Consider the following 18,057-nt stretch of genomic DNA (forward strand, 5'->3'; position numbering starts at 1 on the left):
GTTCAGCAGAAGTGCGCACGCGGCCTGTGTTTCAGGTGTGATGAAAAATTTAACCCTGGGCACCGCTGCAAGCTCCGACAATTACAGGTGCTACTCGCCGCGGAAGAAGAGCCGGGACGAGAGGAGGGTTGCCGAGAGGAGGGGGAGACGACGACAGAGGAGGAGGACGAGGCCACAGAGGAAACGGCAGCCCTGTCCTTAAACTCGATCCGGGGATTCACGACGGCAAAAACTATGAAACTACAGGGGGCAATCGGCGAGCAGGAGGTCATCGTGTTGGTAGACAGCGGGGCATCTCAAAGTTTCATTTCGGCCCATCTAGTCCAGGAACTTGCTATTCCCACAGATTTAACAGTCCAGCACAAAATCCAGGTAGGGAATAGGATGAGTTTCCAGCAGAATGGGGTCTGCCGAGGGGTTCGAGTACTCGTCCAAGGCCTGTGGGTCAACGAGGATTTTTTCCCGTTTGAGTTAGGTAGCGGACTTGGTATTGGGGGTGACATGGCTCAAAACGCTGGGAGAAGTACGGGCAGACTGGGCAAAGTTCACGATGAAGTTTCAGAGAGATGGGAAATGGGTCAGTTGAACTGGGGACCCGTCCTTGAGCTGCTCCCCAGTGAGTTTCCGTTCCTTGACTCGCTCGTGGAGTCCTGGAGAACTGGGAGTACTGCTGGAACTCTGTTCAGTAGAGGCTGGAACGCCAGAACTGGCAACACCGGCGTTGACCGCGGAATGCGAAAACCTCATCCACAAATTCAATGGGGTTTTTGATACACCCAAGGGACTGCCCCCGCAACGAACCAGGGAGCACAAGATCATCTTGCAAGGAGGTGCCTCACCCCCGAACATCCGGCCATAGAGGTACCCTCACATACAGAAAACTGAAATAGAAAGGCAAGTCTCGGATATGTTGATGTCATGCATTATCATGCCGAGCTGTAGCCCGTATTCCAATCCCGTTCTGCTTGTTAAAAAGAAGGACGGCAGCTGGCGATTCTGCGTTGACTACCGAGCATTGACTCAGTTGACGGTACCCGACAAATTTCCAATTCCCGTCATCGACGAACTACTGGACGAGCTACATGGAGCCACCGTGTTCTCCAAGCTAGACCTGACCGCGGGCTACCACCAAATCAGAGTTCGGGAGAGTGATGTCGAGAAAACTGCATTCCGAACTCACGAGGGACACTACGAATTCCTTGTCATGCCTTTCGGCTTGACCAACGCCCCTGCCACATTCCAATCATTGATGAATGCGGTATTTCGCCCTTACCTCCGTAAATTTGTTTTGGTTGTTTTTTATGACATTCTTGTGTACAGCCCTACGCGAGAGGCCCATTACGAACATTTGCGACAAGTGTTGGCAATCTTGCAACAGGAGAAACTTGTAGCCAATTACAGGAAATGCAGTTTTGGTAGGGAACGGATTGAATATCTGGGCCACGTGATTTTTGCAGGGTGGGTGTCCGCTGATTCCACCAAAGTCGAGGCCATGCTCTTATGGCCGACCCCACGGAACATCCGTGAACTCCGTGGGTTCCTAGGCCTCACTGGATACTACAGGAGATTCGTGCAGGGGCACGGGTCTATAGCTAGGCCACTTACCGAACTACTTAAAAGGGGACGTTTCAATGGTCCGACCCTGCCGAAGTGGCCTTCCGCCAACTGAAGAAAGCAATGACAGAATTACCGGTGCTTGCAATGCCGGATTTCACCAAGCCGTTCGTCCTCGAGACGGACGCGTCCGAAAAAGGAGTTGGGGCCGTACTCATGCAAGACGGGAGGCCAATTGCTTATTTCAGCAAGGCCCTATCGGCTAGCTCGAGGTTGGCCTCGGTGTATGAGCGTGAGCTCCTCGCCATAGTGCTCGCAGTGCAGAAATGGCGCCACTATCTCCTGGACAGGCATTTCGTGGTGCGGTCAGACCAGCAGAGTCTGCGCCATCTACTGGAGCAGCGCGTCCTTCCACCAGGGCACCTCCGGCTGATAGTCAAACTATTAGGGTACGACTTTGAGGTGCAATATAAGCAGGGCGCCTCCAACAAGGTGGCCGATGCGTTATCGCGGCGAGGGCCCGAAAACTCTGCCACCTTCTCGGTTTTTTCTGTCCAAAGCCAGTTTGACTCCGCGGCTCTCATCAAGGAACAGCACGCCGATTCCGAGTGCAGGGAGAGTTTCATGAGGTTCTGCCAAGATCAACCACTCAAGGATGGGTACGACATCCGCCAGGGCCTCTTGTTTTTCCGAGGCCGGGTTGTGATCCCGCCCACTTCTCCTTGGGTCTCACGTATCCTACACGATTTCCACAACTCCGTTATGGGCGGCCACTTAGGCTTTTTACGCACTTACAAGCGGATTTCAGCCGTATTCTTTTGGAAGGGGATGAAGAAGAGTATCAAGGACTATGTTGCCCAATGCTCCACCTGCCAGCACGCCAAGACAGAAGCGGTCTCACCCGCTGGATTATTACAGCCGCTGCCCATTCCGCACCAAATTTGGGAAGACATATCAATGGATTTCATCGGCGAACTTCCCAAATCCAAAGGTATGGACACCATTTTTGTGGTAGTCGATAGACTTTCCAAGTACGCCCATTTTTGTCCACTGTCACATCCTTATTCAGCCACACAAGTCGCTGCCCTGTTCATCCGGGACATTGTGCGACTCCATGGTTTCCCACGCTCCATTGTAAGCGATAGAGACTCCGTTTTCATGAGCCTCTTCTGGCGGGAACTGTTTAAATTACAGGGTACTAAGTTGCATCCCAGCACCGCTTACCACCCTCTGACCGATGGACAGACTGAGGTCACTAATCGGTGCTTGGAAACATATCTCCGATGTTTTGCTTGTGACAAGCCGCGACAGTGGCTCTCTTTCTTACCATGGGCAGAATACTGGTTTAATACAACGTATAATGCATCTATTAAACGCTCCCCCTTCCAAGTAGTGTATGGGCGTGACCCTCCTGCACTCTACCGTTTCATAGATGGAACAGCAGCAGTCAACACGGTTGAAGAGCAGTTGCAGCACCGCAACCAAATGCTGGACACCCTTAAACATCACCTCCTACTAGCCCAGCAACGCATGAAGAAATTCGCCGACAAACACCGTCGAGAGGTCCAATTCTCCCCTGGAGACTTAGTGTTGCTCAAACTACGGCCCTACTTCATGAAATCCTTGGCCCGGAAGATCAATGAGCCCCCGATTTTATGGGCCATTTCCAGTCCTTACGCGCGTGGGACAGGTCGCTTGCCACCTTGATTTGCCGGCTACCGCCAAGATACACCCTATATTCCATGTGTCCCAATTGAAGGCTTTCAACAGTAACTCGGAGCAGGGGCAACCCCTGCCGGAACAGTTTACTGGAGACTTGGAACTCATCGTGCAACCGGCTGCAGTCTTGGATGCGCGCACCATCAGCGCTGGGGGGTGTCAGGTGCCCGAGGTTTTGATACATTGGGCAGGGTTTACCAGCATGGGATGCTACCTGGGAGCCACTGTCCACCATTGCAGAGCAATTCCCTGATTTCAACCTTGGGGACAAGGTTGCTCTTCAGGAGGGGGGTAATGTTAGGCATCCACCCCTTAGGTTTGGTTATGCCAGGAAAAGAAAGAAGGATGGCCAGGCCCAGGGAAGGAAGGAGCAAGGGTAGTTCCGGGATTGGACTTGAATTAGCTGGAGGGAAGTTTGTTACAAGAAGGTTTTGGACGGGTGAGGATCCCGAGAGTTTGTTAGGGGAAGAGAGTCGAATAAATAAGGGAGGGCTGGAGAGGGAGAGGGCATTGAGAATTTGTGTGAGAACTTAGTCTGTGGAGGTTAGGAGGAGTCCTCGAACTCACCTCCATCTTAATTTCTCAGTTGTAATTTGTTTCCTGCAATTTGGTTTTTACCTTGATTAATACAAGAAACCAGACCACTTTTCTAGTTGAGTTCTTCACTATTTCATCATAATTTCTACTAAATTGTTGGGTTCCTAACAAGGCTGTGCCTAGGAAAGCTCCTAAGATCTATTCTATTGTTTGGAGGGCTCCTCCGCCAGCTTGGATTAAAGTTAACACGGATGGAACTGCTAAGAGGAATGGTTTAACTGGGGGAGGTGCGATCTTACAGAACTGTAGAGGTTTCTTCTTAGGAACTTTCAGTGTTTTCTTTGGACAGTGCCTTGCTATAGAAGTTGAGATGTGGATTATTATTATAGCCATTAGGTTGGCTTAGAGTAAAGGGTGGAGGCGTATTTGGTTAGAAAGTAATTCTGCTTGTGCAGTTCATCTTTTTCGGAGTGCCAGTCCACAATTCTGTGGTCTCTTCAAAATGCTTGGATGGATGCTATTGATAAGGCTAGCTCTATGGATTTTGTTATTTCTCATTCTTTTAGAGAGGCTAATACTATTGCTGATTGTTTGGCTAGTTTTGGTGTAGTTTCTGGTTGTTACACTTGGTGGCATAACGTTCCAAGTTTTGTTCTTAGAGAGTTTAGTTTGAATGCTTCTGATTTTATAATTTATAGATTTATAATATATAGGTTCAAGGCTTGATGTTTTGTTTTTCTTTTCCTTGTTTTTTTTTTTAGCCTCTCTATTTCTTATGTATTTGAAAACTTTTAATAAATTTTTACTCGTTGAGGTTTTCTTTAAAAAAAAAACTCTCTTAACTTTTTTTCTTGGCAATTCACTCCTTAAACTTTGAAATTTGTTGCAATGTTGCTCAAATTGAAAACAAAGTTAAAAATTTAGATTGTATCTTTCACATGAATGTTTAATAAGGGTACTTGATGTCTTTTTGCATCAAATTGACCCTCATATACGCATCACGAGCGAAATTTTTTTTGAAATTGAGAGTTAACCGTTTTGAAGGACAAATTCAGAGTCTTCCAATTTCAAAAAAAAATTCATTCATGAAGTGTATAAAGGGTTCAATTCAATATAAAAAGACTAGAATTATCATTATTAAACACTCATATAGAAAATACCGTCTAAATTTTTAACTTCATTTTCAATTTGACTAACAATGCAAGAAATTTTAAAGTTTACGGGGTGAATTGTCAAGAAAAAAAAGTTAAGAGACTAATTTATTAAACTCGTAAAGTTGAGGGGGTGTCCATGTAAATAAACCTAAAGTAAAAATAAAAAAAAAAGTTATTTATATTTTAAACTTAAAAAATATTAAAATAATCTTTGTTTAATTAAAATAGAAAGTATAGTTGGAGTGATTTACTAAAAAGTTGCTACTAAAATAGTTTTCTAGTCATTTTAGCTAGAATTTAGCTAAAATTTAAAGAGTTAATATGATCTTAGATCTCAACTTTGGCTTCCTAAAGTTAAAAACAACTTTCGGAGGTGTGATTTCAGAAAACCCAGAAGAAAGTTTTAGCTGCTAGAGGCTCTTCCAGGAGAAGCTAAATTGACATGGCTTCTCTTCAAGGAGCTTCCACAAAACATGAGAACAAAAAAAAATCTCATTTAAGGCTTAATAGCTCGTGAAATATATTAGGCGGGCTTTAACTTTTTTTCTTCTACCATGTACAAAACAAAACATCTTCCAAACAAGCCAATAACGCACAACTTTTTCTTTAAGGCACAAAGTCAGTCATGGAAAGCAATCCACTACCTATTACTGAGCAAAGATATCAAGGAAAACTCAACTAAAGAAACATTCACATTGAACAAGAAGCAAAGTGAAAAAGTAATTTATCTGGATAACAAAATTTGAGATGATAAAGAATGTGTTAAAGATCAGTACTCACCGGTAAATATCGGTATAGCTAACAGTATCAGACAAGTGATCGGATAAACCAGCTGCGTGGAGATCCATCCAAGCATCAACATCTATCACAAACTTCTGACCCAGCTTCTTTTCTTCAGATTTAACACCATGAAAACCATGGAACATCAAACCTCTCAATATGAGCTTGTCTCCCCTCAATATTGCATCACCTTCCATAATATCTCCTGATTATAGAAAAAAACATGATAATATATGTATGTATGTGTGTATGTTTTTATATAAAGAAGGGGTAAATATTGAATTCCTCAAAATAAAATGAAATACTTGCATCCCGAATTTTAGAGTCATTTCTATTTTACTCTCTCAAATTTAAAGATTCTCACTTTATTCTCCGAATTTTAAAGCAGTCTCACTCAATCCTCTCAGTTAGAATTTCCATTAAAAACAAACGGAAAAACAAGAGGCTAAGTTGCAGTCATATAATCTTTTTTTCATTGTTTTAACGAAAATTCTAACAAAAAGGATTAAGTGGGAGACAGACGGGGAGTTCTTAAAGTTTTCAGACAAAAACTCAATTGGTTAAACTGTTCTTAAACCTCAAGGTTTCAGAAAACACATTTCCTATTTCACAGAAAATCATCACAAAACTCATTTGAAATGGCATATCTGAACCCAACAAAATTCATAGACCCAGTTCACAGTTGTTATTCAAATGACGAAAAACTTGTTTAGAAAGAATAATCAGTAAAATATCCCTACATATATGCTACCACTAAGTCTTAATTAAATCTAATAGAGAAAGATGATGCTTGAATTTATAAGTTAATTTTCCAAGTAAAAACAGTAATCCCAAAGCAGCTTCGGACATCCAAGAGTGTGCAAAACGACACAGTTTAAGGGCGAAGGAAAAGCTGGAATTGTGAGAGAGAGAGAGAGAGAGAGAGAGAGAGAGAGAGAGAGAGAACTCACCAGAACTCAACAGTCCTTTTTCGGCTGCTTGTCGTTGTTCTCTGTTGTACGAGGGGAATAAATGATATCTTAAATTCTTGTTTGTCTAAAGTCTAAAGTGACATAAAAACCCTTATAGAGAAAATTAGAAAAAAATAATAATTTTAAATAAATAGATAAATAAGGATTATAACCATTTGTAAAAAGATGTAATTGATAGATTAGATTTTACTGTGAAGTAAGAAGATGTACATGATTTCTAAACATTCACTTGCTTTAAGAAAACGAGTAGATGCGGGAGAGAAAATGGAATACTTGCATCAATATTGATATTTGCAGTCCAGATGGTCTTTGGAATTTTATGATATTTGTTTCATCTGGACAACAAGAACGTTGTAATGGATCGGCACATCCCCATGATACGCCCATGTCCTGCAGTGATAATCAAGCCACACACACTCGTTTCATCTGGCACTAGACTATGATTATGCCAAACTAATGAAAATCACTAATCTTTTGAAACATCTGATGCCACTTTTCATGATGAATAAATGGCAAATCATGCCAGTCGCCAAATACCAAAACCAAACTCGTCCTCAGAGTCAAAGCATAATTTAAAGGGAGAAAAACTGGCTTCTTTTACGGTGCAACTCCAATTGTGACCCACCTCCAATTGTGACTCACCGGTAGAACTAGTGTTTTTACTATTAAATTAAGTTTTCAATAATAGATATGCAACCTAAACAGTTCTGTGTGACGCTGTAAAATTTAATACGAACATACCCAAATCTGATGTTAGTTTAACTAACGGTTAAAAATACTTGCTGCACCGGTAGGTCACAATTGGGGGTTACACCGTAATTCCAAGAAAAACTACACGACAATATATGGAGAAAAACTTCAAAGAATGACAGTATGTTTTCCCCCTAGAACATTATGGAGAAAAGCTTCAAAGAATGAAAATATATGATTAAAATTTCAGATTCAGAATGAACCATTTAAGAGTTATATCCTTGTCATCATTGACAAAACAAAGATGTTTGGTGTGGTCCAAAAAGACAACACTGTATGTACAACTCGGGTCAGTAGCAAAAAAAAAAGAGTCAGGGGTCAACAAACCCAAATGAAAAAATGAAATGGTAATTCAAATCCCTTTCTCTGTTAAAAGACTAAGCACCCTTTTAAATCTCTCTCTCTCTCTCTCTCTCTCTCTCAAGACTATGCACATGTAACACAGAAGGTGGTGGGAAAAATTGTCCTTCACTGGCGCCCTTTTAGAGCTGCACAGAACTGATATTTCTATCTTTTCTTGTAATCTCCCCAATTCCAAGCTGCGGGTGAAAATTATGCTGCTCCTCGAGATAAAAAAAAGCCTCATGGAAGACTTCAGAAAAGAAGATCAAGGAAAAGAATTCAGAGTAATATTGGCATGCTACCTCCAAATGGTTGCTATAGCTATATAACTATGTTAGTTTAAGCATCTGGCACTCTTCTGTAGAAAAGAACATAAGCAGCAGAAGTCTTGATACTCTCCTCAGTTACATAATGGACCTTGTCGTCATCGAACTCATACCACTTGCCGTTGTGCTGCAGACAACGATGATCATTAGAAGCACCAAAGACAAAAAGGTCTTAAGGGATACTAATAAAAAAATCTATGAGCTATAGTATGAGAATATAGCATGCAATCGATAATCTCAACTGTATTAAAACAAATAGATTTTCCTTTTTGTTTTCTAATCGTGAATTTAGTCAAAACAAATTCCCCCACTATATGCGATGATGTGGAAAAAATATTAAAGAGCTCACCCCCAGTCTACAATTAGCATGACAAGAAAGGGCATATGACTGATTTACGTGTAATCTTGTCTCCAGGAAAATATAACAGAGAAAATACAGCTAGAATACTGTCTTCAATTACATATATATGTATATTTTTTTTATATCCAGAAATCCAAGTGAAATGGTTATAATTGTAGCAGAAAGAACACTTACACGAACAAATGCAGTATAATGACCACCAAACGTAGACCCGTAGTGATTAATAATTGCATATAGATTATATCGGTTTGGTCGTATATTTTTTTGGATAAAGTAGCTTGAGAAATCCATGTCATCAATTGGAAAATCCACGTAGCTTTCCAGCTTTGACGTTGAAAACTCTGTGTATGAGAACCTCTTCAAATGAATGACTATAATTTCAGGCAATTTCCACAAATCTATCTTTTTGTTAGCTTGCTGATGCTTCTTGCAATCAGGGCAGTACCTGTAATTACATAAACCAAAAAAAAAAAAAAGGAACATGACCAAACCGGACATAAAAAGATTGGAACCGAAGACAATGTTGATACTGCACAAAAACTTTCTTGATAAGGGTTTTGATCATAATACAAACATGCATATACGTATGCGTGTTTATGGATGAGTACGCATGTATTTATGTAACATGTATTAACAGAGGTCAATCTAAGATTCTCCATAAAAAATGTTCTTCAACTTCAAACTTGTGGAGCCACCTTTTATTTTGGTGGATTGGAAGCCATTTAAACACCAGAGTACAAGCAACCAAAACTAACGGGGGACATCGATAAGCTCTCCGTTTGATTAAATAACAGAGGGCTTTTATCACAACCAGATCCTCCAAAAGGAGTAGTTTGACATCAAAGTTGCAGAGAACAATCTGAAGCTGAGCAACTCGATAATCTAATAATTATCCCTCTCCCGCAATTATGAAAACAAGGGGCGAAATATGACAGAAATATGATGCAATGTGCATAAATAAAATTCATAATCCTAGTGTTAGGAAAACTTAAAACGGAATTACAAACTAACCACATGTCTTCCAGTCCTAGAGGTTCCTCCTTCAAGTATTCTTCAAGGCATTTGTACAGGGAAACAGAATCTTGAGGACTCCAAAAGAATGACTGGGTCTTAAAAACCATAGGTAATGAGCTGAGTTGAGAGATATCGTACTTCTTAATCATCTTATCCGACCACAAAACACGGACCTTCAACATCTCGGAAAACTGTGGGATTAACACTGGCTCATTCATTTCAATCAGCTTATCCACTAATTCTCCCTGGAAATAAAATCGGAAGTCTATATCCAAATCTTCATCATCCCCTGATTCACTGTCTGACTCCGGCCAACCACTCCAATTTGTATGACTGGTTGCGTCATCTATTTCACCATCTTCATTAGCATTATCAACAAAATCATTTGATACATGTGCAATGGAAATCGAAAATGGATTCAGTAATCTCATATAGTGTTTATGAAGATCAAATCCACAATGAAGATCAGACAACCTTGCTAGAAACGGTATGCCAAATGTCGTAGGATCAGATCTTGTCGCTCCAAAATTAAACTGCCTAAATCCACCGTCACATGCATATTAGAATATCAGTAACATACACATGAAAGGAATAACACCAAAACAAAATATAAGAGTAATGCAGATGCTGAATGATGACTAAAAATTATTTTCAAGAAATTGTGATGAAGCTGACAAAATCTAAAATCATGCCACGGTTTTTGTTTTGATTACAAATCTCAAACCTATGCGCTTTATTTCATCTTTTTTTTTTTTTGCTTCTCAAGCATGAAACATCAATTAAATTCACTCAGGAACAAATTTAGAATGTTATCAAGCTTTATAGCTTTCATATCTACGAGCATCAGGCATCAAAGTCTAAAGTGTACCATCTCTCAAGAAAAATTGTGTTTCCAGTTTCCTTAAGATAAGAGTCTCATTTCTACTACAAGTAAAAGCATAATGCAAATTACAAGGGAAAAAAGGAAGGGCAATATATTAGGCTTACTTTTCTATGCGTTGGTGTATGAATTCAACCAAAGGGAACACACCACTTCCCTTTGGTAACCGATAAGCCACCAGGCAGTCCTCATTTCTGATCAAGGATAATGAATCATTCAGATCCTCCAAAATACGAAAAATTCGAGTCTTGTATATCTACAAAAATGCAAGGAGGATTGGGTCATGACCTTCAACATAAAGGTCAGCATTGATAATCTCTTATTTATTAGTTCCACGGGAGTAAAAGGAGTAACAGACGCAGTGATGGTTATATGTCATATGTGTGAGACACCGACGGCACAAAGGCAGCCAAAAGAGTCATGGTATCTGCATCTTCTTTTCCAGATAGGAATGCTTCCCTCTTATAGGGTCCCAGAAGCAGCCATGATATGTAATGGATATATTCAAAATATATTTTTATATATAATGGAAAATAAAAAATGAAGCAGCTATAATGACATACCTCAGCCACCAAAAGGGTTTCATCATCGTTCAGAAAACAAGCAACACCCAGAGCATCAATGAGATCCTTTAATCTCCCATTCTTAGGCACTGTTATTGTAAAAGTAGATGGTGGTGACGTCCCATCTGTGCTCAAGACCGTCAATGTCATGGTTCGCATTGTTGTTGAAGGTAACGGCAAGGAAAGGTACACAAATGGGTCAAATGCAACAGAGACCCTCTTGCAAATAGAGCAAACTACTGCTGATCGGTATTGGCCCTGCAATTAAAAAAGGTACAAAAGAAAATTACAAAATTCAGTTCAACGCGTAAAAGGGCACGTCAGCCCCTCGTAAGTTAACATTGGTAAAGCTATTTTCCAATTAGAAAACAGAAGTTCAACAATCATTTAAAAGGATTTCTGAGGACAGCACAGAACCCATGCAAAAGTAAGAATGCATAAATACAGAGCTTCTACTCTATCAAGGAAAATTATAAATCATTTGCTCTCACATGGAACAAATCAACAATGATGGAGTCATTTTGAGCAAGATGATTCTTCCAATAGTCTCTTGCTACTTCTTCATCAGGGCAGCCTGCTGTATCTTCAGCTTTAGTAGCCAGCTTGCACTTCACACGATTTAGATCTTCATGGAGACCGTCCAACAGAAATGAAAGAAATTCCTAAATTACAAGAACCACACAACTCAAATTAACCCCAAACAGAAACCAAAAGGAAAGAAACTCCAACAATACACATAACTTTTGCGGCAACTACACAAACCTGGGAATCATGTTGATTATAGCCACTAAACTGAGGTGCAAAATTAGCAATCTTTTGCTTGAACATTCTTGGAGCCACAGGGCTCATTCCTGGGGCCCATAACGTCCTTAATAGCTCTCCAAATGCTATAGCAAGATCTCCCTAAAATACAGGTGAACTATAAACATAAGAAAGTTTTAAGAATAAGAAACACTAAATACATCACCCACATTATAATACATACTTTCACCCCCAAAGGGTTATCACTATTTATCTCCTTGCAATAGTCTCCCAAAAAATAATAAACAAGCTCTGGAGTATGCACCAAGCATTGAATGGCACTGTTCATAAAACACGTATTCCCAAGATTCTGCAATCCAATCAAGCCCAAGGAACCAGCTCCTCTGTAGCTACAAATATGTTGCGAGGAATTTGGTCGAGTCAAAGAAAAGTTTAGTTCGTCAGTGCTCCCATTCATCCTAACAAGACCATCGCAACTACCTCTGTCATTGGAATCAGTTTCTGCCATTTCCTCACCCCTATTATCACGATCCTTATAGGTATCTGTAAATCCATGCACTTGCAATTGAAGGAAATACTGCATCAACAACATAAAACGCATAATATAAGCATATAAAAGACAAAAGGCAGAATTTGACATCCGAAGAGCTAAATTAACTTGAAAAAAGAACTTTTGAGTCCACAGTAGCGTGAAAATAACGTACCCATGAAGATGCTTTCGGAGCCGTAAAGATTTAGGTTTAAACCATCAGTATACATAACAACTTACTCAATTTTCTAGCTGGTACCTTTTTGGAATCATGACAATAAGTTCATAACTTATATTCTAGAATAAGTACAAGATTGTCCACTTTTTTGAACTGTTTCACATTCAAATTCATGATTACCCAAGTTCAAAATCTTTAAAAAGTTATAAAAAAATTTATTTAAAAAAAAAAAAAAGAACAGGTCTCAAACTGCTGACCTCTCTGCTCGGCTGTCTAGGAGAATCATTAGGGTAACTCAAACCTTCATTCATTACAATTTTGTTTAGCTTCCCTGAGAAGTCCCAAATGTGCAACTGTCAAAATCAATTTATAAATGAGTGAAGAATGTCATACCAAAAGAATTGCAAACGGCTGAATGACAGCTTACTCACCGGCTTAGAGTCAGAATTAAAAATACTACATGCTCTCTTATAAGAATCAATCGCATTGTCCTGAAAAATGCAAATTTAAATCAGCAAACAGAAGTTAAACTGATAATCACCATATGTTTTATGAATAATCAGAAAAAAATGCAAAAAATATCATTACTTTCCACCACTCTACCATGCAACTACTTAATTTCCACTTAAAGAGCTTTTCCTAACTTGATGTGCAGACTCAAAACCATAGAAATGATATCGTTCTTCCTTTTCACGGTTAGAGCAATATTGTTCACATCATATAGGTAGGAAGCATTGTAAGGTGAATAATCATTTGCTTGATGACAATACTAACCTGTTCGTGTATCTTCACAACCAATGAATTCGTTTCGGATGAAACAAAAAGCTTAATTTGTAAAGGAAACACATTCTGTGAAAAATCTTCAGTAGTAGAGGTCACAAATCCCATTCTACCTGCTTCTAAATCCCCATGCCTACAAAAAAGTGGTCCAATGCAATCAATACCCAATATTGTCAAAACCACCAACTCCTCAAAAAATCATCTGAAAAGTAACAGAACATAAATCTTATCCAAACATGGCGTGTTTACTAACCAATAATTCAATTTCGGGAAAAGAAATTGATAAATGACGTGGTTCCCACCTGCAAATGAGGAATTAAGACCCCGTTCATTTCACCGATTCGAGTTTAGAATTCGAGTTTTGCTACAGTAAAAAGCTCTCAAAAACAGTCACATTTAACCTTTTTTTACTACAGTAAAAGGCTCTCACATAAAGTCACATCTCAACTCGAATAAGCGAACTAAACGGGCCTTAAGTTCCTTGATGAGGGGCAACTTATATCACAACTCCTATCGACGCAATGTGATTCCTTCTACTAAAACATAAGAACTAACTAACCTATTTACCAAATGTGCCCTTAGTTTAATTTAATTATCTACTCAACAAAGGTACTTTTGCACCTAAGACCGTGTGGGGTGATGGGCCCCCTAGACCTCCACTACATTTCACTTACGCTAGGAGAAGGCCCAAAGTTAATCAGGGTGAGGTGGCAGTAGAAGGTGTTACGAAGAATGGTGAGGTGGAGGCTGACATGGAAGGAGCAAACAGCATGGTAGAAAGAGTTGCTGCTGGGAATGCGCAATAGTTCACTCTTCGAGAGAAGCCTCGGGATTAGGGGGAGGAGTTAGAAAACGGTTAGCAAGGAAGAAAGGAATAAAAGGAAGAGGAGGAAGGCTGAGAGGGCACGGAAGTTGTAATTGATTTTGCTTAACAAGCTTTGCTCTAAGGAGTGCAAGGGGTCACTCGAATACCCCCACATCTCTTGTATTTTGTTCATTTCCTTCAGTAAAACTATATGAATTTTGCTTAAGAACCTAATCAATAGATCCAGACTTATCATGGGTCTAGTGGCACCGGGGGATTTGAGTGGGATGGGGTTGGTGGGAAGGTTGCGGGTTCGATCCCGTGTCGTATCAAAGAAAAAAAAAACACAAGGGTACTTTTGTAATCATACTAATTTTATTCCAATTACTTTTAGTTCTTTAGTAAAGAGCGTAGTAGGAATCTAATTCCCTTTGTAACTTAAATGCCTAAAAGATAAGTAAATGCTTTAATTGCATTCCGGAACTTAACGTCGTGGACCTTAATTCCTCTTTTCTTGGAATTTATTTCCTATTCTTTCATTTCCTGATTAGCAAACGTGAAGAGGGAAATAAAACAGGAAGAAACGAAAGATGTATAACAAAGGTGAGAAAAATGGAGAGATTATAAGTGGGTTTACTAATACTTGGGGTGTTGGAAGGATTTGAAATCTCTTATTCAATCAATTCCCTTAACCAATATCCCAGAATCCTTCTACTAACCTGTTCGTTTCGTTGGTTTGAATTGAGAATTTGAGTTAAAAAGTGAATTTATATGAGAGAAAATACTATAGCAAAAAAGTTGAATTTAAATTTTTGTAGAAAAACACCATAGCAAAAAGTTTAAGTTGTGATTAGAATTGTGAAACCAACCGGGACTAAGTCCTACAACAACCTCTAAACGCCAACCTCAACCAGCTACAACTGCCCGTAAAGCCACATTTTACCATATGCAAACTTGGAACACACGTAAAGATCAACTCTTCACAATTTAAGGTTTCATAGAAGGCAAAAAAGACACCAAATTCAATCAAAAAACGGTACAACACAGAATAAAATGTCCCTTACCTTATAAGGGCACGAACCCACAATGGTTCTGTAACCAAAGCGTACTCACTACCAGAAAACGTTTCTTCTTGAGCACAATCGCCATTCCTATAGTCCTCTATCTTCCTCAAATTCATTACAATTTCCGAGTCGTCGTCGTTGTCAAACGACACGTCGTATGAAACGCCTTCAACAGAATCAGCAGGCCTTTGTACCTCCTTCCACCACCTGAAGAAAACGCAGAACAAATCTCGTCGTTATTGGCCCCAAATTCTCGTTTGCTTGACGATAAAACGAAAACCAAAACTAAAAACCTTTTACTCAAATTTCTTCGATAAAGACGACCAAAAAAAAAAAAAAAGCTTTTTCTCTTAGGTTCTTGAAATTCAAAATTACTCGTTACTTTAAAACCCTAGAAAATACGAAAGAAGCAACAAAAAACACTCTTTTCCCCAACTGTCAACTCCATTTTCCTTCCCTTTCGCTCTTCATTTTCTCATCAACCAAACAATAACGAGCGAGGAGTGACCGTACCCGTGAGGAACCAAGTAGACCTTCTCGTCGTCGGGTTTCGGGTCCGGCTCGGGCTCGCCGTTGGCGTCGTTGTCGAGGAGCCGAGGGCGCTGGGAGCGGAAGTTGGAGCGCTCGAATTCCAAGAAATCGAGGTCCTCGGAGTAGTAGGGGTCCATGGAGAAGAGAGCGAGGGCTTTGGCAGCGACGGCGCGGGCGAGGGACTTGCAGAGGTCGGCGAGGTTTAGAGAGAGAAAGCGGGCCTTGTGGAGGAGAGAGAAGCAACGGAGCTTGTCGGAGAAACGGGTCATAGGCTCATGGCCCTACTATTCCACCCGTCGCCATTGGAGTGGATAGTACTATTGTTGTTTTCGATTATTACAAACAACAAACGACTCTCGATCACTATCTCTCTCTCTGACTTCCTTTTGTCCTGTTTGTTTGCCGAGAAAGAAAAAGAAAATAAATGGTTTTTTTGGTCTTCTTTTTTTAGATTATTCCTTCCTTTTTTTTCTACTTTTTTTTCCCCCTTTTTTTTTTTGGCGAGCAGAGGTACTGGAGAGTTCTGGCTGTGCCGAAATGGCACCTCAGCGTGGCTTTTCGTGGTAATTATCCCGGTAATAGGGAATGTGGGCCCCTATTAGGATGCTGTAACGGACCTGGCCCACTATTTCTTAAGATTTTTTGCAGTACGACCCCTAATCTTATTGGTTACTAACAATTAGGCACACATTCAAACTATTTTTTACAATTAACCCTTATAATTCAAAATTTCTGGGCAAAAAAATCTATTTCCTAACACTATGAGGACATTTGTTTTCTATATTCGTCTCTGATTCTGAATCATGATTCATGATTCTCTACAGCATTTTTTCTCACAAAAAATACACGTAAAATGAGAATAATTCTGAATCATAATTCTGAATACATAAACCAAACGTCATCATGTTTGTCAGAGTGGAAAAGGGAGAGGAAAGAAATTGAAAAAAAAAAATTTAGAGAGGAAAAGGAAATCTTATGTTGTTTGGTAAAGATGAAATGAGGATGGAAGTAAGTTGTAAATTCATGGGACCCATCATTTTTTATTCCTTTGAACTTTAGGAAGAAAATAGGAGAGAAAAAATTTAATAAATAAAATAACTATTGTAACATTAAACCATTCACTTTATTTTTATTAGTATAAGGATATTGTTGTAAAATAATCTAAATTTGACATTTTTTTTTCTTTTTTTTTTTCTCTTCTACTAGACAACATAAAGGAAAACTTCATTTCTACCATTTGACTTACTTCACTTAGGTGTTTACTTATCCTTCCTTTCTATTTTCCTTTCTTTCTATTAAACATAGCATAAAACACGGTTAAGTTTTAGACGGGGATTTTAAATAGAAAAATAGTAGGAAATAGGCTAATATGAAAAGTTTAAAAAAGTATATAGGCCATTTTTTAGTTATAAAAATTAATAAGTCATAACTTGTTAAGTTATGGTTCATAACCAGATAAGTTATGGACAAACTTATCAAGTTATGGTTCATAACCTGACAAATTATGGACAAAAATAGTAATTTGGCATATTTATTAACTTATGTAAACTATTGGCCTATTAATTTTAATTCATCTCAAGTCTTGACCTATTTTCCTCTTTCTCCCTTTTAAATTTTTAAATTAGTGAAAGAAAACATATGAGAATGGATTTTGGTTAGTTTTTAACATAATGCCATTATAGAATTTATAATTCATGGTATTAAATCTCGTAAGGAAATTCCATGAAATTTTAGTGAGGTAGACAGCTAGTTGTGTCTCTATGGACGTTGAGAGAAAAAAAAAATAAGAGTAAGTGAATAAAAATAAAAAGATAAATTGAAGGAGGTAGGAGAGAGAAATATTTTAGAATTTCGAGTTTGTAAATTAACTAATTTTGTCCTTTGATGATCGTATAAAGAGCTCATGGAACATTTCGGCTTCGTTCGCTTCGTGGATTCGAGTTTTTAATTTGAATTGAGATGTGATATTTTTTTAGAGTTTTAAACTATAGTAGAAAAAGTTAGACGTGACATTTTTTTAGAGTTTTTAACTGTAAAAACTTAAAACTGAAAACTCAAATTGATAAAATGAACGAGGCCTTCATTATGAATTTATTGTTTGTTATTGATTGAAGTGTAACCACTTATGTAAATGATTAAAATTTGTTGATTTTTTTTAAAGGCAAGTGATTAAAATGCTTTATTAACTGTGAAGAAATCGAAAATTTTATTTATTTTTTAATTACTACACGTCATTAAAAGAACATTTATTTACCTAATTACTATAATACTCATTTTTATCATTTTTATCATTTTCAAGCGTAAAATGTTCTGTTTCTAACCTTTACTAATGGATTTCTTGAATCTTTTTAAGGATTACATTTTGCGATCCTGATAGTGACATTTATTTCTCAATCTCTTCCTCCATACCAATTTAAACCAAACAAGGGATTGATTTTCTTTCTTTAACCTCTTCAC

At 38.9% G+C, this 18,057-nt stretch overlaps 2 protein-coding genes across 3 annotated transcripts in view; both read right to left on the reverse strand.

The window, feature by feature from the left end:
- Positions 1–6,754, reverse strand: part of LOC21399927 (dihydroneopterin aldolase 2) — an 11,244-nt gene extending 4,490 nt beyond the window's left edge. Inside the window, exons 1-2 of the mRNA XM_024172642.1 lie at positions 6,695–6,754; positions 5,745–5,949 (exon numbers count right to left, since the gene is read on the reverse strand). Coding sequence (XP_024028410.1) covers positions 5,745–5,941 — 197 coding nt within the window. The 5' untranslated portion in view covers positions 5,942–5,949; positions 6,695–6,754. The remainder of the gene's footprint in view (positions 1–5,744; positions 5,950–6,694) is intronic.
- Positions 6,755–7,639: 885 nt separating this feature from the next.
- On the reverse strand, positions 7,640–16,250 carry LOC21399928 (ubiquitin carboxyl-terminal hydrolase 8). 2 transcript variants are annotated; one of them, XM_010108672.2, is made up of 13 exons: positions 15,583–16,250; positions 15,070–15,276; positions 13,195–13,333; positions 12,852–12,911; positions 12,678–12,773; positions 11,937–12,290; positions 11,714–11,854; positions 11,443–11,613; positions 10,952–11,209; positions 10,496–10,644; positions 9,506–10,045; positions 8,669–8,939; positions 7,640–8,260 (listed from the first exon to the last, which is right to left on the reverse strand). In XM_010108672.2, exons 1-13 carry the CDS (start codon positions 15,867–15,869, stop codon positions 8,147–8,149), a joined length of 2,787 nt encoding a protein of 928 aa, XP_010106974.1. In that variant the 5' UTR covers positions 15,870–16,250; the 3' UTR covers positions 7,640–8,146. The 2 variants fall into 2 exon arrangements, with proteins under 2 accessions (XP_010106974.1, XP_024028394.1); XM_024172626.1 differs by lacking the exon at positions 15,583–16,250 and adding an exon at positions 13,454–13,502 and having other exon boundaries at positions 15,070–15,085.
- Between the last annotated feature and the right edge of the window lie 1,807 nt (positions 16,251–18,057).

This window comes from Morus notabilis, unplaced genomic scaffold (genome assembly GCF_000414095.1).
Source record: "Morus notabilis unplaced genomic scaffold, ASM41409v2 Scaffold758, whole genome shotgun sequence".
NCBI lineage: Eukaryota > Viridiplantae > Streptophyta > Magnoliopsida > Rosales > Moraceae > Morus > Morus notabilis.

Bases quoted from the DNA above. Each gene is read 5' to 3' on its own strand.
- LOC21399928 (XM_010108672.2), bottom strand. From the start codon at position 15,869: ATGACCCGTTTCTCCGACAAGCTCCGTTGCTTCTCTCTCCTCCACAAG. The intron at 13,334-15,069 runs GTAAGGGACATT...ACTTTTTTGTAG, and splicing joins TGGGTTCGTGCCCTTATAAG to GCATGGGGATTTAGAAGCAG. The intron at 8,940-9,505 runs GTTAGTTTGTAA...ATGTAATTACAG, and splicing joins CTAGGACTGGAAGACATGTG to GTACTGCCCTGATTGCAAGA.